The sequence below is a fragment of the Enoplosus armatus genome, chromosome 21, assembly GCF_043641665.1.
Source record: "Enoplosus armatus isolate fEnoArm2 chromosome 21, fEnoArm2.hap1, whole genome shotgun sequence".
Lineage (NCBI taxonomy): Eukaryota > Metazoa > Chordata > Actinopteri > Centrarchiformes > Enoplosidae > Enoplosus > Enoplosus armatus.
Genome location: NC_092200.1, coordinates 2659327 through 2681267, shown reverse-complemented (window position 1 = coordinate 2681267; position 21941 = coordinate 2659327). Strand labels below are relative to the sequence as shown.

Genomic DNA, 21941 nt, shown 5'->3' with positions numbered 1-21941 from the left:
ATATTTAAGAGAAGAATTCCCTTCGACCACTGGACTGCACCTGGCAGACTACAGAAACTAAGGTGGGGAATTATCTTTACCTTAACTCCATTCTCTTTGTTACAGTCAAAGAATAACGTCATGTATCGACGAGCGCAACCAGCACCATCATGTGGAAATAGATTGAATAACATAATTTAATCTTTGAGTCCTTTCAATTGATGCTACATCTATTAATTTGCGCGCTGTATTTAGCTGTGTTATGTTTACAGCGTAGATCTCTCATCTTTGGCTGCTGCAGATAGTCGTTCGATGCTACGGTTTGATGATTGTTTCAGGTTCGATTGCTTTAGCCTGGCAAGTGACGTTCTTCTGTCGATTGGTTCTCACTGCGCGCGGGGTCCATTGAACGAACATGGCGGCTGCTCCAGCAACAAATCCGTCACAGTTGCTCCCACTTGGTTTGTAAATTCTAATTAATGTTGAGTTTCTGTTTCAGATATCTGATTGTGAATTAGTATTAAAGCCGGACTGCGTCTGTCGGACTTTGAGACCGCAGTTCAGATATTGGTGATGTGTTTTTAGCTAGTTAACGTTAGCATCATGCTTTCAGTTACTATCGCATGATAGTCCTCGTTAGGAGCTGATGTCACAATCAGAAATACTTTATTGATCCCCGGGGGGAAATTACACGGCATGTCTTTGCTAAAAGTGCTATAGTATAACATACAGACTGACTTATTGTCTTATTTAGTTTCCATAAAGTAACACACACCAGATTCGGAGGGAAATGCTTTGTTACAAAAGCCAGACACAAATTCGTTTTATACTAAAAACAATTAGTGCTGGATCTTTGTCTTATCTTTGCCTTTTCTGGTGAATTACTTTACAATTTTACCGTATCAGGTCTGGCTGAGAAAGTTAAGTCATTTAGCAAGCAAAATATTAAAATTGTTATCATTGTTAGCTATCATTGAATATACTTGTGTTTTGGACTGTTCAGATAAAACAAGCAGTTGGAAGACATTTCTGCATGTGACTTGCATTCTTCACTACTTTCTGTTTTAACCAACAAATTAATAATAATAATGAAGATATTTATAGCTGCAGCCTGTATTTAGCATGTATTTAGCAGCAGCAAATGCAGGAAAATGAAAATAAGTGTGTAAAGGTAATATATCAATTGCTAGTAAAATGAATTTGTCCTGAAAGTTCAAATTTTATCGAATTAAAACTAGAAAATATACAAATTGGAGTTGCAAGTAACGATTATTTCATTATCAATTAGTCTGTGATTCAGTTCAATCAATTCATCTTTTTGTTTAGAAAAAGGTGAAAAATGCCCATTATATTTTGTCAAAGCCCAAGGTGACGTCTCCAAATGTGTTGTTGTTTTCTGAAGAAAGTCTACTGTCATAAATGTTGAAGAGGCAACAAATCCTCACGTTTTAAAAAGCTGGAATCAGAAAAAGTGTTATGAAAAAAGTAAATTTTCTGCTGATCAACTAATCATTTCAGCTCTAAAACAAAATAGGTTTGTCTGCGAAAGGGTGCAAAGTAAGAAATAGAGAATTACACAAGAAGAAAACAACAGAAAATTACAGGATCTATAAGTTCATTTTGTTTTCACCTTTCAGAGCTTGTGGACAAATGTATCGGCTCCCGAATTCACATCGTCATGAAAACCGACAAAGAAATCGTCGGCACCCTGCTGGGTTTCGATGACTTTGTCAGTATCCTTTCCAGATTCCAATGATAATAAATCATCAACCAATCATTCCAATAATAAACAAACACATTTTCTCCTGTTTAATGTCCTGCATGATTGTACTGTTTGCTCTGAATGCTGTCCCAGCTCTCGACCTTAACTCTGTGTTTTAGATATGGTCCTGGAGGATGTGACAGAATTGTAAGTACACCTCTTGTCATTTTTAAGCCAACTGCTTCACCTGTTTGTTGAATGATCTCATTCTTATGTCTGTGATTCAGTGAAATCACACCAGAGGGAAGGAGGATAACCAAACTGGACCAGATCCTCCTTAACGGCAATAACATCACCATGGTGTGTAAATAGCTTGCATGTTTAGTACCATTATTCACTTTATAGGCTCACAAGTGTATCCCACACCACACCATGACCTGTTGCTGTTGTTTCAGTCCTTCACAGTGTAATTTATATCCATATGTTGTCTTTTTTTCAGCTCATTCCTGGAGGAGAAGGTCCTGAAGTATGAGAGTCATCACTGATCGCTGACAGTTTTGTGTTGTGGTTACAAGCCTTTCCTACGCTGTGTTCCTTAGTTGATTATATGTTATGTTGTCATTGGTCTTCCCTTTTGAACTTGAGGGAGGGAAATATTTTTGTAATAATTGAGTATTTGTTTTAAAAAGAGAGAAACTCGAAGTGTATCATGATTCACACGATGTTTTTGTTACAAATAAATGAGAATCACACAATTTGGAAAAAAATGCTTTTCTTTATTCATTTTTTTAAAAGTTGTAAAACTTAAATTTAGTGCAAAATGTTGGTTCAAAGTGTCATCATACAACAGCAGTGATAAAACCTTGATCCAGTTGTTTAATGAGAAGAGCAAGCAAAATGAAGACTGATTTAGACGTACATGCATCATTACTGAACAGAGAGTTTATTGATATTGAATACACCACACAGTGAACTGTTAAACAGCGTTGTAGAGTCTGTCCCGAACGTCACCTCCCCTCCAGCTTCAGTACATGGAAGGTTTCTCCTCTCCTTTCGGGTTGGTCACCTTTTCAAGATTCTTGTTGATGATGTCGTAAAGCTCGGCCTATAAGAAACGGGTAGAAAAACTGTTTAAATTTCCCACTGTGACAGTAGGGAGGTAAATACTTCTTGACTCAGATCAGTCTGACTTACGTAGAAGCCGCGAATGTCGAGAACAATCACTCTGATCTCAGAGTAGATGGCCTCGTCCTTGTCGTGGACAAGCGAGCGGTAGTCCATCTGGAGGTAGAGAAAACTGAGTTTAAAGTATTTATAATAATTGTATTAAAGCTTTAAAGAAGAAGGCCGCCGTTAGTCTATAAAGTGTATACAAAGTGTTCGTCTCTTTCAGACTCAAATATAGTTTTATTTCTTTTAAAACAGCTGCTCACTGTAGTTTGTTGGGGTTTTTTTTCCAAACAAACAGGAGGAAATAGTGCATTTGTTGGGGACTATTTTCAGCAGCGGATTAATCCCCATCTGGTGGTGAGTATTTGGGGCAGCAGGACGGTGTATGTGTGTGTTCTGGTAATGAAGGAACATGTCACCCAGTGCAACAGTGAGGCTCATTCAATAGTTTTTGGACAAACAATCAGTTCATTCACACTGAGAAAAATGTAGAAAATCAAGATTAAGACACTGAACACTCACCACATGAGTCTCTTTGGAGGCTTTTGCAACAGCATCTCCTCTCTCTGAAAAGTACCTGGATAAACAGAAATGTGTTGCAGCTAAAAATATGTGTTGACATCAACCAAAGTTACCATAAAAATAAGTCTAGAAATCCTGCATTCCTAATAAACATGCTGTTAATTGTCAAAACAGCTGGTGAGCCAGACCAAGTGTCTGGAGGGATAAATGGTGGTATTTCCCACCATTACGCTCAACACAAGCAACATTTACATCCAACCTACTTGTTGATGTTGGTCTGAAAACCGTCAACTTTGGTCTTCACTGCAGCGATTCTCTCCAAGATTTTCTCCTGTGGTGAAAGTGAATTAAAACGTCGCATAATTTGACCACATTGAGTCACTATGAACAGGCTGCACACGGAAATGTACCTGGATGGCAACACCGAAGTCATTTCCATCTTCTATTTTTGGGATGAGGTGCTGAATCCAGCAGGAGATCTACGGCAACACAGCAGCAGTTTTCATGTCAACTTAATTCAGTGTGTTAGAGCAGACACTAGCTCAGCATTCATATTTACAGTGACTCACAGTGATGATGGTCTCTCTGAGAGCAACAATCTCTGGTTTCACCCTCTCTAGAATCATCGTTATCTTCTCATTCCCCTTGATGAAGCCACATTTTGGGGCTGTAGGACAGAGAAGAGACATGAGGTATTTCTACTGTCACGTACATCGTGTTCCTGTTATCCTCGACAATTACTACAAAAAGAAAACAACTTTACTACCTTTCTTCTTTTTCTTCTCATCTTCTTCATTCTTATCCGTCTCCATTTCCTGCAAGATCAATTTTACAAGGTCAAAAGGGGACGATTGTGCTTTAGTGGTGCATACACTATAACTAAACACATTTGCATTTTACACAGGTTGGTTCATGCCCTCTTTGGACTGAAAGCCACCAACTGAACTGGAAGCAAACCAAGTCAACTGCAGCCAAATTAACTCATTTTAAGTGCTAAGAACCCATTAACTTGTGGATAAAATCACTGGTAAGATGGAGAGGGTGGTGTGTGAGATTGGTGGATGGAACTGGTCTCACCTCGTCCTCCGGGGAAGGAGGGTCGGGTATGGGGATGTCCAGGGGGGCCTGGAGCGAGGTCATGTCTGTGATACTGAGGGCGTCATCCTGAAAACACAGACAGGGATGAGAAGACCAGAACTTACAAGGTCAAAGGTTATTAAGCTTGTGTGTAAATACTGAACCTGCTGACCCTGAGCAGAGCATCCAGCTGCACAATCTTCAGGGGGATGCTGTTGGAGAACAAGGTCTCTGCCTGAAAGACACAAAACACAAAATGTTCAGTGTTGCTGCTGCTTATTTTGAATAAATGTGTCATTCAGCATAATAAAAAAACAGCAGAATGAATGTTTGGCTCAACAAACCTCATGATGCAGGTTCTGGCGGAAGTTTTCCACCTTTTAGAAAATGGAAAACAGGATGAAGTGAATGAAAACATCAGAATATTTAACACAATAACATAACATTTATTTAATTTAATAACCGCTGACTCATGTTATAAAAGCCTTTTGGATTTACTTTCGTTTTCCTCTCAGAGAGGGACTTTCCGCTGCTTCACAGAGGCACAAAGTGACTCTGTCTTTCTACATGTTTGTGCTTAACATCCCAGAAACTATCTGCATGAAATCAACTGTTGTGTAAAGCTTTTAGCATTTAGCTATCTCATGTAGCCTGCTACAGGAGATCAACCTACCTTGAGTGCAGTCGCGCTGCTTATCTTCAGGGTTGATGTCTTCGACATGACGGAGCGAACCTTTCAAGTAAAAGACAAATAAATATGTCCGAGTACGTTTTCAAATGAAATCACAAGTGTGCAGCTGCAGGAGAGGACAACGCGGCTCGCTAATGTGATTTCTTTTATTTCCTCGTTCACTTTACTTTCGATTTCATGTCGGATGATGCAGTTTGCACCTCCCTCCCACTGTCTCCCTCCTCCCCTCAAAGTAGGTAGTTTCCGGAGTTTACAGCCTTAAAACTTTAGTTTGGGTGCTCAAAATACAGCAGAGGAGATGTTATAGCCTTAGAAGTAAATTGATGATAATATGGATAATACATATCCTCAGTTAATGGAAATATTAAAAAAAAAAAAAAAAAAATGAAAAGCACCAAATCTTCACATTTGTGCAGCTGGAACCATGAAAAATAACAACCGATTATCAAAATAGTTGCCAATCAATTGTCTATCAATTGATTAATTGACTAATCGTTTCAGCTGTTCTTTCATATGTTTTGTGTGCAAAAATCTTAATTTGTAAAGTAACTATCAACTAAAGCTTTCAAGTAAATGTAGTGAAGTAAAACAATAACAAGCAACATTTGCCTCTAAATTGTAGTGGAGTAGAAGTAAAACGTGACATGAGAAGAAAATACTCAAGTAAAGTACCTCAAATTTGTACTTAAGTACAGTGCTTTAATACTTATACTTAGTTACATTCCACCACTACCCAACAGTACATAAAGTAGTTAAAATTAGCACAGCCTTAAACAAGCAGTAAAATGCAACATAAGCATTAATGGACCGATAATATTAATACAAAAACATCATATGTTATAGTAAAACACTGACAGGGAAATTATTTTTGCATAACAAGTACTTTTGATTTTGATAGTAAATGTTGCTTTACTTTCACTTGGTAGTAGATTATTTTTACACTATGGTTTAAGTATTTTTACTACTTCCACCTTCTTCCACTACTGATTATTTTAAGGGGACACGAGAGAAAAAAAAAAAAAAGAAAAAAGGATGGAAACTTCAGCTAAATTGTAGAATTTAAATTAACTTGTGGAAATTCCGCTTTTATCTTGAAAAATACATCCGGCACAGGAAGTAGAACCGGAAGTGAGAACGTCAAAACTCGAGTTCCGCATTTAAAGCTAACTAGCTTTCAGAGCGACAGACACACACACACACACACACACAGAGACAGCACTAACCCACTGTGAGTGAGACATTAACCTCTGATATGGATTTTAAAAACACATTATCTTTATTAACGGCAACATAAAGACTTCCTGCCGGCACGCGGAAAACCGGAATAACTGCCGAAGCTCGTGAACTTAATTGAGCAGGTTTGTAGTTGTAACGCTGTTTTTGAGAAACTTAAAAGTTTCGTTTTCAACTAACGTGAATTGTTGTTATCTTGGGGGGGGGGGTTCTTGCTAGCTTAAGCTCCTAAACTAACAACTGACACCGCTAACTCCTGCTAGCTGAGATTGTATCGTGAAGAAACGTCGCTGACAGTGTCGTCCGGCTGACTTTATGGTTTCATACTCTTGTTTACTAACTCACTGTAACTTCAGTGAGCGACACTGTGATTAGCCTCGACTTTCCTAGTCGTCACATAAATTCTTGAGGACACTTTATCACACTTTCGTTTTTGCTACCACTGGCTGACAGCTTAAAATAAATGGTAGACCTTAACAGTAAAACGTTACCCTGTTCTCATGTTTACATGTATTAAGTCTTGTGTAGTTTCCCGGTTTAAAACAGCTTCCCTCTCATGACGTTGACTGATTACTCCTGGATCTCATCCAGGCAATTATCTTCTCTCTAATTTCTGATTTTACTTTTATATATTTAATTCAAAAAGTCCTGTGAATTCCTCTCCTGAGATCAGTGATGTTTTATCCTATATTTACTATGTTTCTCATGTAAAGTGTAGATTTTATTTTCCCCTACCCATGAGGATTTATTGTTTCTCGTTGTCTGCATGGAAATTTAGTTGAAAATGAGACAAATGTGCTTTTTACTCCATTACATTTGTCTGACAGCTTTAGTTACTTTTCACATTACAATTTTCATACCCTTCGTGTCCCGTGAAAACCACGTATCTCCAAAGTTGGTGATTTTGAATGTGAATGTTTCTGATAAACTGAAGGATGACGTGTTCCTTTATGTGTTGAGAAAATGCCTTCACTTCTTAAACTAAATGAATAATTTAAAAACCCCCTCTTGGATTGGCTGGAAAATGCATCCTCACAAAGCTGAAAACAGGGCTGTTTTTCTGTTTAGTGACAATCAAGTTGTCAATAAGGTAATTAGTAAAAGACGTCAGCTTCGGCTCTGGGGGAAAAAAATTCTGACATTTTGTTGGCAAGATTTTGAGAATGGTCTGTTCATGTGTAATCTTATAATTTGGAATTTACCTCACAAATTTAAGATTTGCTCCAAAATGCAACCCACTCTCAGAGCTTGGATTAAGAAGAAGATGCCCTTTTTTCAATTTGTCTGAATGAATTGAAGTTGAAATTATTATTCCTTTCTCCTAAATATTAATGAAACAACAAATAAGGGAGCCACTACCTCGAGACTACAGCAGTATATTTTCTTTTTCTTTTGACATGATGGAGCTTCCTGCCAGCATATAATCGTCTCCACTTAGTGTAGGTTTATTAATCTGTTGGTTATTTTTCTCATTCATCATTTAGTTAAAATGTTCATCACAATTTGTTAAATTCAACCAAATCTCAAAACCTAAAGACTTTCTATTTACAATGATGTATAACAGAAAAACACAGCACATTCTCACATGTCAGAGTGACATCTGTGCTATGATAACAATTCATTGTCAACGTCCCGTTCTGACAGCCATGAGCAGCAGCCCTGCTTCTGTCCAGATCGACGAGGTCAGGAGGAGATTCCAGTCCCTCCTGTCCTCCTCAGGTTCAGCCCAGGATGTGAGGGCTGAGGTCCAGACCATGGCCAGCATCCCCCTGCCTGTGTCGGAGAAGTACCGTCACTTTGGAGCGGAGGCCATGCTGAGGGAGAACACGACCGGCAGCAACAGGCAGGAGGTAAACATTTTCTTTGTCTGAATGCATCGTGCTGGTGCTGCTGCTCAGATAGATGAATGAAAGAATACACACAGCACATCTGAGTATGTTCATTAAAAGCAAGCACTTTTCTTTTAGACATAAATACCTGCATTAAAATCGGCTCATAAATAACAGACACTGGAGCTGTACTGTACTATACGTAGGCGGTGCAGGAGCATAACTAACTGCTCACGTTCATTTTCCCTCTACTTCAGGTTCTGGATTCTTTGAGTAGACTGGTCAAGGCCTTGAGTATCCTGGAGAAGTACGGCTGTAACCTGACCAGTCCCGCTAGACCCAGATTCTGGAGGAGTGTCAAGCACAACAACCCCGTCTTCAGAACAACAGTGGACGCCATCAAGGTGAACAAAGACCTGATAAGTTGGATAGTTTAATGTAGTTCTGCCTTTACAGTGACTTTGAGTAAGACCTTTTCCTTTACATATTTTACATGTGTAATGGTTAACTTGCTGAATTTGTACAATTTCCCCCCCGGGGATCAATAAAGTGTTTCTGATCCTGAATCATACATTGCTAAGAGAAAGTTTGAAGGTCATACATGTTAAACAATCAAGATTTAATTTTCTTCCACAGGGAGGGCGGAGAGTCCTCTATCTGTACGGTTACACCAATCAGCAGATAGACGGCCTCAGTTTCCCCGAGGAAGTCGCTGAACCAGACACTGAAAAAGTTGCTGCAGTGACGCTGGAGGTCATGACTTTACGCACAGAGGTGGACCAGCTCATTAAGGTTTGTGTTTGTTTGTGAGCAGTCATCAGAGTGCCGTAAACACGTGTGATCAGCTGTTTCCGTGTAAGAAATTCACCGTATTTCATTCCTTATATCTCCGTTTGTTTAGGGCATCCATCCTCACCTAGAATACTTCAAAGATATCATCCCATTTATCACCCAGCAGGTCTGTACAAACATTTCCACTCAAAATGCATCACTCAAATAAAAATGTTGTCACTAAATTTTTCTTTTTTTGATTTCATGTTTTCCCAACAAATGCAGAAACAGAAATTACATATATTGGAACACATTCTCACAAGTCACACATTGCATTGCTCTTGTGTGCACATTAATACATACAAATGGTCCACACAATAAATTTGAAGTCATTGTAAGCAGGAATTTCTACTAATGAAAGGAGAAAAAAAAAAAAAAGTTAAATAAAGAACAGTAGAAAAACTACATAAAACAAAATATAATTTTGTATAATCCTTCAGCATTGTTGCTCTATGATCATCTGTCTGTCCACCACATGTTAAAAGTGCGTTTGTTGACTGTGATGCTGGTTTCTTCAGGACAAGCTGGCGAGTGACGCTGTGGGTGTCCCGGAGCAGCAGGGAGACAAAGCCCTGGTTCTGCCTCTTCCACCTAAATCCACTCAGGTCCCCGGAGGAGAACCATTGAAACCGTCAACAGGTGAGCTGCCAACAGGCCTCACAACCTGCGTTTTTTAGAACGTTTATGTATTCAAGTTTTAGATTTTGTCTACGATTGCAAATGTCTGTTTTATTTATGATATTACTATGTTTCAGTGTAGAAGTTCAGAAGCATTGAACACGTCTCTAGTGCAGCATATGTACCAAGAAGCCTAAATACAAATGATATCTCTCTCTCTATGTCCATGCTCTCCTGCAGCAAGTGAGTGTAACGTATGTGGTGGCCCTTCGTCTCTGGTTTGCCCGTCTTGTGATAATCAACCTTTGTGTGACGCATGCGATGACCTCTTTCACCGCCACCCCTCCCGAGCCAATCACAAGAGAGATAAAATACAGAAAACCAAACAGGGTATGGGCTTTAAAACAGGAACACATCAGGGAACAGCTAGAAGTTTGTTTTTGTTGCTATGTTTATCTTGTGTTTTTTGTTTGTGTGCCTGTAGAGACCTGCAGCATCTGTGGGATTTCCTCTGTGCACGCTCAGTGCTCCACTTGTGTTCAGAGGTTGTGTCTCAACTGTGACAAGCTTTTCCACTCGCACCCTGACCGCAAAGGACATAACAGAACTATTATTACACCAGCCAAAACATCCAGGTGAGGAGAACAGGAACTCTCACGGTCAGGTTCACTGACGGCAGGGTGGTCTGATGATCAGTGTATTACATGCTTGATTTGTCCTGTCCTGCCTTAAAGATCTTAAGCAAGAATTTAAAATCTAATTCTCGTAAGGATGAGCAAACCTCATAAAAGCTGGATGCAAAAAACATAATTCGCTTTATGTAGATATAAAGAATAACATTTAGAGATTCAAAGAGAAATGAGAGGGGCAGCTATACTTTACAGTAAATATAATTCTATTGCTTCTCTGTCGACTTCCAGTCCATCTCTGTCACCTTGGAAGTGTGCTCATTGCACTACAGTGAACGAGATGCGAGCCGTCCTCTGTACGACCTGCGAGCGGCCTCGACTCGCCACGGCTGCATCGGCTGTCCAAGAAAGCCCGACGTCAGTTCCTACATCACCCAACACAGGTGAGACTAAGACATTTATAAGTACAAAGTACTGAAGCAGAGCAGCGGTTTGAGTGAGTTGTGTCTGTGCTTCACCCCTCAGAGTGGCAGTGTAAGAGCTGCACAGTTGTGAATCAAGGCAGCAGCATCCTCTGTGAGGTGTGTGAGCGCCCTCGTCTGGCCACTCGCCCACCTGTCGCCCCGGCGCTGTCCAGCCCAGGGTCTCTGTCTGACTCCGGAACGAAGGTTTGTCTCACTGCTGCCGATGAAGCTTTCTTGTCCTGTTCATCTTTATTTTTCCAGGCATTAACACGGTGGGAGTTTGGGGTCATCCATACCAAATATTTCTGCTGCAGCTCCCCTCGGCTTTACAGAGCTTTATAGTGAGTTTCAGCCGATTGGGCTGCAAATTTACTGTTTTTGTTCACTCTCAGTGCTCTCATTGCGTCATTTTCACTAAAAACCCACCCACAAACAGCAGAGATCCACAGTTAGAGACTAGCTGGTGAACATAGTGGAAAGACAAGACCCAAAACAGAGCTGACAGAGAGTGAATACTGGACTTGAATTCATCAGGTGACACTAACACGACTTAGTTTTGTCTACTTAACATGCATGATTGGTCTATTTTTTCCCTCATTCCTTTCTTTCTCTTCCACAGTGGATATGCCAGCTCTGCACTTACGTAAACACCAAGCCCTCTCTGGTGTGTGAGATGTGCAACCTGTCATGTAAAGACGACTCTGCTGGAGTTTCTCTGCCCAAGTCCCTCCAGCAGCCGCCGTCCAGCATCAAAGATCACCCTCAGCCTGGTGTGAGGCCCCAACCGAAGCCCAGAGTCAACCTGGAGCTGAAGAGACAGAAGATGATGAGGGAGGACGGCCTCATTCTCATCCACCAGATCAGAGTAGGTCAACACCGATAAATCCCACACAGCCGTACGACACGATTGTTTTCTTTTTAAAAGAAGCATTAGCAGGGAAACTGTCGGCTGCCATCGTAATCAAATGTGATCAGAGTTGAGCATGAATCTGTTGCTCAGCTAAGGAAAACAATGAACTCTGAAACAATTAATTCTACCGATTTATTTTCTCAAATAAAACAACAGAATAGTGAAAAACCAACAAACCCCAAAGATATGTAGCTTTCTATGTGAGACAGGAAAAAGCTGCAAATTCTCACACGTGAGAAGCTTGAACCATGAAATGTTTGGCATTTCTGCTTGAACAATTGACAAACAATATTTAAATTGTCAAAATAGTTTACAGATTAATTATCTGTAAATTGCTAATTATTTCAGCTCTACAGATAAATCAACATAAAGTAAATTGACAATAAGCTGAATAAGTTTCAGTTTCACAAATGTGAGAATTTGTTGCTTTTATATGATTGTAAATGTGGGTTTTGGACAATTGTAATGGTCTAATAATTATATATTATAAATAATGTCTCACATTTCTGACATCTATAAACCTATTAATTAATCAATAAACCCAGAGGATTGATTGTGGGGTTGATCATGTGCTGGTGGGGAGTCCTAGCATGCATTTTATACACTAATTTATTTATTTATTCAAAGACATTATTGGTAATGAAAACAATCATTTTAAGATGCAGTCCTGACTAACTAAAGACTTTAAAAATTAATCGATTATCAAAATAGTTACAGATTAATTGTCTGTCGGTTGATTAATGGCCTAATCATGTCGGCTCTATCTGGATATCGCAGTATTAAAATGCAGGTTTTCTCCTTCGTAGGAAGCAGAAAAGTGTGGCGTCAGTCCTGAGGAGGTGTACGCAGCCATCTTGTGCTGCGGCAGCAACACTAAACCCTGTGATTGGCTGACTTCAGAGCTGCCTCACCTGCTGGATGAAATCTGCGCCATGGCGGCTTCTGTCCAGCTGAACTACAAAGCGGGGGATTCTGGGATACAACCAGAGGTGGAGAGGGACGGAGAGGAGTCCGAGCAGAGCGGTCCCAGTGCCACAGGCGAAGGTGTGAAGCTGTCCAGAGCCGAGGCCAAGCTGGCCTGGCTGGCAGCAGGAGGAGACGCAGACAGAGCAGTGAGACAGCTGCTGAGAGACAGACAGGTCAAGGTAGGAAAATTAAAAACGGCCGCTTCAACGCGGTTCATTCAACAAGATGTATTTGCATCAACGTCTTCTCACTGCTTTTCCTTTCAGGGTAGATTCGTTTCAGAAAGGTTTTTCATTACTTACTTTGAGAATTATTAATATGTTTGAAAGTTTCAAAAGCCAAAGTTCACAAATGTTAAATGTTGTCTAAACACAAGCAGACAGAAAAGAACTTTGCCTAAATCAAAGCTATTGGATCTTTATTCATACATGGACGGTGCACAAGGGGGAGTCTCAACAACTGTGGTGAAGTTGATCTCTCTTCAGATCAAATAAAAACATGAAACATGGCTTTCTGACCTTGAAAGATAACTCAGAACAAATACAGCCTGTGGTTGGTTGGCAGTGATATGTAGGAGTGTTGTAAGACTCTCTTGACCCTGGTTAATAAGTATGATGTAGAAACTCCAACCTGCTCTGAAGAACACAAAGGAAACTCGATAGTCTCCTGGAAAGATTTGACGCCTGTGTAGGAAACAGCAAAAGCTTGTCTCATAGGCAAATTCTCACATCTGTGAAGCTGAAACCACGTAATTTTTACAGGATAAGTTACTTTTAAAACAAATAAAACCATTGTCCATTAGCTTTTTGTTGATTGATTTAACTGTAGAGCTGAAATAATGAATCAGTCAATCGACAAACATATTAAATATCAAAACAGTTGCAGATTAATTTTATAAGTCTAACATTTTATTTTAAGTGAAGTCACATTCAAATGTGAGGTTTTGTCAAATATTCCTGTTATTCTGAAAAGGGCAAGAGAGACTTTAAGAGGTAACTAAATAACCGGAGACTGAGAGGGTTAAAAGTGCTTACTTCCACACCATAAACCTTTTGATTTTCAGAGTCTTTTTAGTAGCGTCCTCTAACCCTCCCTGCTGCGCGTCTGTGTGCAGATGCGGGAGCTGCATTCTCTGGGCTTCAGAGACGTGTCGCAGTGTGAGGAGGCCCTGCGGCTGAGTGGAGGAGAGGTGAAGGGGGCTCTTTCTCTGCTCCAGCGCCCTCTCCTGGAGCCCTTCCACCAGCGCATCTGGGCCAACCAAGCGGAGCCGCCGATTGATCCCAAACACCCGGACAAACAGGTTAGGCTGCGTAGCAAATTGCCTGAGGGCTTTCAGAGAGCACACCTGGCACCTGTGCTGACGTGGGCCTGATGTGTTTTTATGTAGTGAAAAGAAAAGTGCCCATGTGTATTTCAGGTGTGGTGTTTTGTTTTTCTTTAACGAGGCCGCTGCTGTTGCATAAACTCCTTGTTGTCCTTGTGTGCTCTCCGCAGAGGATGTGCCGGCGTCTGCTGGCGCTGTACGAACTGCCCAGCTGGGGGCGCTGCGAGCTCGTCCTCTCGTTGCTTCAAGAGCCGGACGTCACCTACTCTCTGGAGGACGTAGTGCAAGCTGTGAAAGAGTCGCACGACAGAGATTTCATCAGGCGTCTCCTCAACAACGAGTGTCCCTGCTGTCTGTCCATCTTCCCCCGCAGCAAGGTGGGTCAGTGACGAGGGTGGAGACGGTTCAGGCTTTAAACCACCGTGGTTTAGTTTAACACTGCACACTGCAGAAATAGGTCTGTAAAAATACAATATTTATATATATATTTACTTGCTAAATACAAGTAAATACGCCAAATACAGGCACTGAAGTCAGGATCAAGCCTTTTCACTTTGTGTATTAAATAACCTACTGCTAAATGTTTATTCTTTAAGAACACAGAACCCATAAATTCACCAAATAGTCTATGGAGTCTGGGTTGACATACAAGTACTCAAGCCTAGATCATTTATACAGTCATTCCGTATTTTATTTCATTAAAATGCAGACTGTTAAAAATTGTTCAGTATTTGCAGTTTCAGACTTCAATGTTTAAGTGCACAGCTGTTCATTTCTTCTCCTCCTCTCCTTGTTTCAGATGCAGTCTCTGACTTCCTGTCAGTGCTCCGTGTGCCACGAGTGCTTCGGGCTGCACTTCACCATCGCCGTGAGGGACAAACACATCCGAGACATGGTGTGTCCCGTCTGCAGCGAGCCGGACATCAACGACCCCGAACAACTGGACAGCTACTTCTCCACACTGGACATACAGGTACACAGAGAACTCTGATTGGCTGCTTCACTTCCTTAAGATTTAGCTTTAAATGAGGATTCATTCTGATAACTTCTTTCACACATAATGTCATGAAATCCATCTTAATCTCTTACATGGTTTTTAAATTCTCCTTTTTATTTGGGAAGCTGTTAAATACAGTATATATATTAAATGCAGCTGGTAATTTTTCCCATAATTTATCATCTTTTTAAGGAAAACTTTGCTAACGTTAGCCTCCCTAAAGCTACTGGTCATACCAGACCAACTGAGGCTGTAACAGCAACAGTAGAGCGTATTGAATTAAGCAAAGTGTTTTTTTTATTTCTTATTAAATTTAACTTGTCAGTTGCAAGAGTACATAGTCTCACTTTAAAGTTAAGGAAAAAAGTAAAAAAAGATCAACTTAAATGTCAAATTATCCAAATTATGATCACGTAAAAGAAACTAAAAACTACCACTACATGCAAAGTATCTCATTACATGTAATTCATACAAGGAATAACATAACTTTGGTTCATTTATATAACTTTATTAGTTTATTTAAAATCCGTCCTAAACGATAAAATAAGCAGCTTTTTAAATTTGTGAGTTGAGTCTTAAAGAAAATGTTTCCTTTATTTTAGTTCACTTGCCATGATCATGATACTGAACATGTTATATTTGAGTGTCCGGTGCCTTACCTAAGTAAATACACAGATATGTCTTAAAGCATCTCTTACATTAGTATTTTGTGGGACTTGTAGACCAACATACCAACGTCAGTACACAGAGAGAAAGCTGAGTTAAACGAGAACCAAATCACTTTTTTAAAAAAACAACTTAAACAACAGGGAACTGGTATCAACACTCCCACACTCAGATGAAATGAACCGTGGCCGGTGAAGCTGGAACCGTTCATGTTTTGTGTTTCCAGCTGCGTGACTGCCTGGAGACGGACGTGTACGAGCTGTTTCATAAAAAGCTGACTGAGCATGCTCTGATGAAAGACCCCAAGTTCCTGTGGTGCTGTCACGTGAGTTCTTCTCGACATCATAAATCAGTCCGCTTGTTCTTCCCTGTCGATTTATCAGCCCTCACGGTCTGATTTCCTCCACCTGCAGTTTGTATACCCTGCTTTTCACACCTGCTTCCCTTTTTTTTAATTAGTTTTGTTTATCTTTAGCTCTGTCATGCTGCCTGAGTTCAGTGTGGTTTATTCATGCTGTGATTAAACGTAGCAGTGATGGGGGAAAAAAACAAGATGCATGAAGTGACAAAGAAGGCTTTAATGGTTGCAGAAAATTAAGAGAGGTGAACGTGAGTAAAGTAAGGAGTTAATTTGTCACCTTTTGATAAGTTTAGGAGAGTCAAACCAAAAAACGACTTAAATCTGATATTTATTTAAGCATTTCCTGCAAGTGGAAGAGTGAATTTCATGTGTGCTTCTTCTGGGTCGCTTGACAGGATCACTCTTCCACTTTCAGAAAACACTTATATATATATACTATATATATATTAGTTTTAAGAAGGGATGCAAATATTTAAGTTGCGGTCCAAAGACACTCTTTTGTCTCCACATTCAAATGCAACCATGTGTTACGTATATATAAAACAGCAGTTACTAACTTAGTTATTTAAAATTTCTGTTAAATTTACTGATTGTGTTTAAAGCAAGGCTAAGGCCCTTTGTTCTTGTTCCAATGTTTTATATATTATTTGTTATATCTTTTTGTAAAGTTCTTTTGTAGTCCGTTAATACCTACTATTATCACTGTTGTCTCCTCTTCTTATTGACTTTTAAAAGAGACAAAATCAACACTGTATGAACATCAAACCTCTTAAACATGAGGAGGAAGACAAAAAGAAATTACACTAGAAATGATGAATATTTACATGAAGTCTGGTCTGAAGAATGGAACATAAATAATCCACATGTCTTCCTCAGTGCACCTCTGGGTTTATCAATGACGGAGACCAGCTGAAGGTCACCTGCCCGTCTTGCCGCAAGAGTTTTTGCGCTCAGTGCAAGAAACCTGTGAGTATTATTATAGTAGAAGTACTGCGCGTTACCGTTTTTCCACCTCATTAATGAAAAGCCTCATGGAGGTTAGAAATTCAGCCTTGAAACTTTGGCTGCTCTTCAGAGAGCTGACCGTGCAGGAGGTGCTCACTCATTTACTCCCTCTCCGGCCTCAGTGGGAGCCTCAGCACCAGGATCTGTCCTGTGAGCAGTTCCAGCAGTGGAAGAGGGAGAACGATCCAGAGTACCAGAGGCAGGGCCTGGCCGGCTTCCTGAGAGACAACGGCATCAGTGAGGCCACAAACTTTACCTACGACCACAAGTTTCATATCAGCCATTTAACTTTATCACCTCACACATTTGATACCACTTTATACTTCACAGCTAATGTTTATTTTTTGGTGTTATACATACAATATGAAAGATGACGCACTGATATAGATCACAGTATATTTAGAGTATATGATGCAGTAGCAATTAGCTTCATCTCAATCAGTATTAAAGACATTAAAGTGCTGCTTACAGGTTATACATCAATTATAATGAACCAATAATACAATTGTATAGAGAGCTGAAACTATTAAATCAATTAATTGACTTTTATTTTTATAAAAATAATTACTAGATAATGAGAATAATTAGGGTTTTGAATGCAGGATTTTTACTTGTAACACAGTATTTTCATAGTGTCTTTTATAAATATGTTGCCTCATGCAGCTTTAAATATGACCTATAATTTCGAAGTTGTTTGGAATAAATGGATTCACCAGTACGTGGTGTCCTCTTGCAGCCTGTCCTCACTGCAGGTTCCAGTACGCTCTGACCAAAGGCGGCTGCATGCACTTCAGCTGCTCCCAGTGCAGATACCAGTTCTGCAGCGGCTGCAACAACCCCTACCACAAGGTGAGAGCAAGTTATCACCAAGAGAAAAGTCACCAAAATATCTTCTGTAAAATATATCTAAGTTTCACTGAGGATTAGAGAATCGTTTGTCACAAAGCACGACACTCAAACAGTGGAGTTACCTACCTTTTCAAAGATCCACCCCTTCTGATTATTTTACTAAATGTTCAACACCCGCTGTGTTTGTGCTCTCTGGCAGACTGTATGTAAGACGGCCCAGTGCAGCTACAGCGGTCTACATGCTCATCACCCCCGCGACTGCCTCTTCTATCTCAGAGACTGGGACCCGCCCAGACTACAGGCCCTGCTGCAGGTAGGGACACTGTTCATCCAGAACTTGTTCAGGTCAGCTTGAGGACGAAACCGACGTTAATAATAAAGTAAAATGATGTGATTATATATGTTGTATAACGTAGTCATTTGTGGGGTAATTATGTTAAGGGAACTTTCTTTTTCAGCCTTTTGACTATTAACAAAACATGCAAAAATATTTTCTTTCTAATTTTCTAGTCAGTCTTACTGCTTTGACTTCCTGGAGAATAATGTATGTGACGGCACGCCAGCAAACATGCGTTCAAATTTACATCAGTTTGCATTTCTGTCATGGCTCAAAGTAACAACAACAACGTTTACTTTCTCTTTAACACACTGTTTCAGCTCGATGTGTTGTAGGTCAGCTCTCTTTGAAACTATTGAAAACTCAATAAATGTGCGAGCTTATAAATGTATATGGTGGTTTTGTGTGAATCCTAACAGCCGTACGAAATGTAAATTAATAGTGTATTTCTGGATGTTTCAGAGGAGCGGAGTGGAGTTCAACACAGATCCTTCGAATGGAGCTCAAACTGGTAAAACAGCATTCCTTCATCATCTGTTTCCTTCATCATCCAGCTCTGTCGTTCATCATGTTCAGGAAGCAAAGAAACACAAAATATGACATTTAAATGCTTCACCTTTGTTGCCTCTGGAAGTCCTGGAAAACCTGGAATCCAAACAAAAGTTAGATGAGATTTAATAAACTTTAAGTTCAGGATATTTTGAACTACTTTTCTAGAATTCTTTGACTTATTTTAATCTCAGAATCTACGAATATTTCCTGGACAATTATTTCTTTAAACTTGTGCAGTTCGCCTCCTTGTATTTTGCCCATTTTATCATTCATGCATTAATGCGATTCCCTCCTCTGTGACACAGACGCTTGTTGTGTGATGGAGCAGAAGGATGAAGGAGGTCTGCAGATTGATTCACCGTGTGGGATCCAAACTCAGCCGGGACAAGCTGGACTCTGCGAGTGAGTGTGTGGCGGCTGCTGTGGTCTGTCTGCTCTACCAGCAAATTCCACCTTTTTAAAAACCTGACAAAACTATGGGCTTGTGCTTGGTTTTTAGACAGTTCGCAGTCCACAACAACAACCAAAGAGTCAATCCCAAAAGAAAAGTATGAAAGAAATAATTATTACTAATGAATACAAGGCTAGCCTGTCGAACAAGGTCTCTCCTCTGAAGCAAAACTGAAAGCGTAAACTTCTTCTTTAGTGAATTTGTGCCCAAACACAAGTAGAAACATTTGAAAAAAACTTTTACTTTATTAGAAGGTGACGTGATAACAAATTTAGTTATCAGTGAAATTACCTCACTAATCTTAAATCTTTTTTTTGGTACCACCAAAGTGCACAAAGCTGAGGTACCACAGGCTGGTATCAGATGCTTGGTTCATACTCTTGTTTACTTGTTCTACTCTTGTGGCAGAAAAAGGGAGCAACACGCGTCTCTCTTGGGGATCCTGAACTCTTCCTATTGGCTTGCAGAGCTGCAGTTGGCCCAGTCTAAAAAAAAAAACAAGCACATTCTTTCCTTGTTGGGTCATTTTGGTCAGTTATCGCTTGTTCAGGGAGCAAGTTGAGGACGAGGGTTAAAGTTAGACCTGTGCTGTCTTTTGGTGAGAGTTGAGTAGAGTTTGTTCAAGAACTTTAAGTCATTTCTAAGTTAATCTGCTGTTGAAAGTTGTTCAGAACAACTTCAACACGTCGTAGGAAACACTTCTTTCCTCGTAGCAGCCTCAAGTCTTTAACAAAGCTCTTTGTTCCCGCAGGAAGCACTACACGGAGTACCTGGTGAGTCTGATCAACGCTCACACTCTGGACCCCGCTCCGCTCTACGACGCCCAGGAGCTGACCCGGGCCTGCGAGAGATACCAGGTGGACACGCAGAGAGGCGAGAACGAGGACGATAACGCGTACTCCGCTCGCCTGCTCAAGGTGAGATACGTCAGGGTCTCGTTTTAAGGATACTTGAGCTAGATGTTGTGTGTTCAGGTTCTCTGGTTTGACTTACCAGACTGGCTGCAAGGATCCTGGCCCCCTTCTCTCACGCCACAACGTCAAGATGCTCTAATCTGGTCCAGTGCAGCTGTAAAGTCCATGTTGCAGAGGATCTGTGTACCTTCAAAAAGGAAGCAGATATGTTAAATGTTGTTTAATGCGACTGTCTGCGAAGAACACAGGGTGATCCATGTTTTTCAAAAGGGGGTTTCACAGTATTATTTATCTAAGAAGCTTTACTGTAAAACTATCTCTTTGGCAGCAAGTACAAGGATTATTGATAAGTAAGTTTTATGAAAAGGTTCGTGTGTGTGTGTGTGTTTTTGTCCTGTAATATTTAAGATAATGTTTTTCACAGAAACTGATGGAGGTCCCTCTTGGAGAGAAAGTTCCTCGAAACAAATAAAAGGTTCCTCATCACCAGCCTCCAGAAATCATCCTGAATCTGTCTGGAAAACATTCATGGACAATTCATTGAAGCCAGCACTCTTACAACAGCAGCTTTGAGCTCCGACTGTGTTCACTATCTGGTCTCCACCAAGGAAAATGAAATAGTGGTTTTGTGAGGCAGCCGTTTCTGCGTCTGTAGTTCTCACAGCTGAACGTTAATCTTTAATTTCCTTGTCGGTCATCAGGATGAACTGATTGTGAAGGAATGAAGCTGCTTCTGTGCGATTTTCATCTCAGTTTTGCAAATCGTTGGAACAATATCTCTGTTTGTCTTCAGGCCACTCTGATTCAAACCTTCAGAAAACTCTTTAAAGGAACTTGTTTGTGGTGTGGAGTTCATGTACGAATATGACAGATCGATGATTCATCTAATGGACTTGTATGTTAAAAGTTTCTGTCTCAGAACGATGTAGCAATATTTGGGCAAAATGATTATTATCTGCTGTCTGTTTTGTTTTTCTGTTTATATGATGGATGAACCAAACTCAATAAATAAATATGATTATTGAGACTAAATCATTTATTGTCACACTTAACAGTTTATTAGGGCTTTTGTTGAATACTTGTTTGGTGTACTTAAAACTGGAATAATGGAGTATATTAACACGTACTTAACTTCAGAAGATTGGTGAGGTACTTGCACTCGAACCAAACTCTTAACAAGTAAAACTCTCTTTTCAAGAGTGTCCTGGCCAGAATACACAGCAACAAGGTAAACAAGGAGATAAAGACTAACATCCTTCAAAAATAACACAAAAATCTGTAACAAGATCAGATTTTATCAGTATACATCAGCTGTTTTATCTATAGGAAAACCCTGTGAGCAAAACCTATATGGGAATATTAGAGGGATCCTGGCCATTGATTAAAGTAGAATAGAGTATTTATCAAAAACACTGCGATATAATCATTTAATGTAACAGTTTGGATAAATGAATGCATTAAACACAACACAAACAGCATTTAATATCCCTTAATTATTAGAGAATACAGGAATAAATCCCTCAAAAACATTTATTTTATTGTATTTATCTAATACTTAACCAGAAAAGCCTAAAAATCTTTTTTTTTTTAGCAACGTCCCAAGATCAGAATTTAAACTATAAAACTGCAAAATAATGAGTTGATACTAAACCTTACTATTTCATTATTTAATTAATAACTATGACTTCTATATCCAGAGGTAAGAGTGTGACATTGTGTGTTTTGGTTCTGTATATGTTATTTATGTGTGAGTGTGTCCGCTGTCGCCCCCTGGCGGCCACCACGGAGCGTTTCTCTAAAGTCACGTGACTTCTGGGAAAAGGAGCGTCTGCTGAGAGACAGCCGAGTCCGCACCGCAGAGCCG

General features: G+C 40.0%; 3 protein-coding genes and 1 long non-coding RNA gene across 4 annotated transcripts; 2 read left to right on the top strand and 2 right to left on the bottom strand.

Annotated features, from left to right (window-relative positions):
• The first annotated feature begins 390 nt into the window (after window positions 1–390).
• On the top strand, window positions 391–2436 carry lsm5 (LSM5 homolog, U6 small nuclear RNA and mRNA degradation associated). Its single transcript, XM_070927758.1, has 5 exons — window positions 391–440; window positions 1617–1712; window positions 1861–1888; window positions 1969–2041; window positions 2181–2436. Exons 1-5 carry the CDS (start codon window positions 395–397, stop codon window positions 2211–2213), a joined length of 276 nt encoding a protein of 91 aa, XP_070783859.1. The 5' UTR covers window positions 391–394; the 3' UTR covers window positions 2214–2436.
• A 167-nt stretch (window positions 2437–2603) lies between these two features.
• On the bottom strand, window positions 2604–5302 carry psme2 (proteasome activator subunit 2). Its single transcript, XM_070927757.1, has 11 exons — window positions 5124–5302; window positions 4795–4827; window positions 4623–4685; window positions 4451–4537; window positions 4140–4188; window positions 3943–4040; window positions 3784–3852; window positions 3637–3704; window positions 3374–3428; window positions 2876–2962; window positions 2604–2786 (listed from the first exon to the last, which is right to left on the bottom strand). The coding sequence occupies exons 1-11, from the start codon at window positions 5169–5171 to the stop codon at window positions 2706–2708; spliced, it is 738 nt and encodes a 245-aa protein (XP_070783858.1). The 5' UTR covers window positions 5172–5302; the 3' UTR covers window positions 2604–2705.
• Window positions 5303–6340: 1038 nt separating this feature from the next.
• On the top strand, window positions 6341–21098 carry LOC139304370 (E3 ubiquitin-protein ligase RNF31-like). Its single transcript, XM_070928298.1, has 24 exons — window positions 6341–6499; window positions 8019–8224; window positions 8461–8607; window positions 8840–8995; window positions 9105–9161; window positions 9553–9673; window positions 9893–10042; window positions 10137–10287; window positions 10573–10724; window positions 10807–10949; window positions 11365–11610; window positions 12462–12800; window positions 13736–13921; window positions 14116–14322; window positions 14745–14918; window positions 15835–15933; window positions 16846–16935; window positions 17097–17211; window positions 17711–17823; window positions 18023–18136; window positions 18623–18671; window positions 19018–19114; window positions 19915–20080; window positions 20502–21098. Exons 2-24 carry the CDS (start codon window positions 8021–8023, stop codon window positions 20547–20549), a joined length of 3324 nt encoding a protein of 1107 aa, XP_070784399.1. The 5' UTR covers window positions 6341–6499; window positions 8019–8020; the 3' UTR covers window positions 20550–21098.
• Window positions 17054–20259, bottom strand: LOC139304373 (uncharacterized). The gene is made up of 4 exons (XR_011599099.1): window positions 20157–20259; window positions 18777–18805; window positions 17688–17813; window positions 17054–17192 (listed from the first exon to the last, which is right to left on the bottom strand). It is a non-coding gene; the product is annotated as an uncharacterized lncRNA (long non-coding RNA).
• Window positions 21099–21941: the final 843 nt, after the last annotated feature.

Coding starts and splice junctions, on each gene's coding strand:
- lsm5 (XM_070927758.1), top strand. CDS start 395: ATGGCGGCTGCTCCAGCAACAAATCCGTCACAGTTGCTCCCACTTG. Junction 1,713..1,860: donor GGGTTTCGATGACTTTGTCA/GTATCCTTTCCA, acceptor TCTGTGTTTTAG/ATATGGTCCTGGAGGATGTG. Junction 1,889..1,968: donor CTGGAGGATGTGACAGAATT/GTAAGTACACCT, acceptor TCTGTGATTCAG/TGAAATCACACCAGAGGGAA.
- psme2 (XM_070927757.1), bottom strand. CDS start 5,171: ATGTCGAAGACATCAACCCTGAAGATAAGCAGCGCGACTGCACTCAAG. Junction 4,041..4,139: donor TGAGAAGAAAAAGAAGAAAG/GTAGTAAAGTTG, acceptor TCTGTCCTACAG/CCCCAAAATGTGGCTTCATC. Junction 2,787..2,875: donor TCGACATTCGCGGCTTCTAC/GTAAGTCAGACT, acceptor CGTTTCTTATAG/GCCGAGCTTTACGACATCAT.
- LOC139304370 (XM_070928298.1), top strand. CDS start 8,021: ATGAGCAGCAGCCCTGCTTCTGTCCAGATCGACGAGGTCAGGAGGAGA. Junction 10,288..10,572: donor ACACCAGCCAAAACATCCAG/GTGAGGAGAACA, acceptor GTCGACTTCCAG/TCCATCTCTGTCACCTTGGA. Junction 14,919..15,834: donor TCTCCACACTGGACATACAG/GTACACAGAGAA, acceptor TTGTGTTTCCAG/CTGCGTGACTGCCTGGAGAC.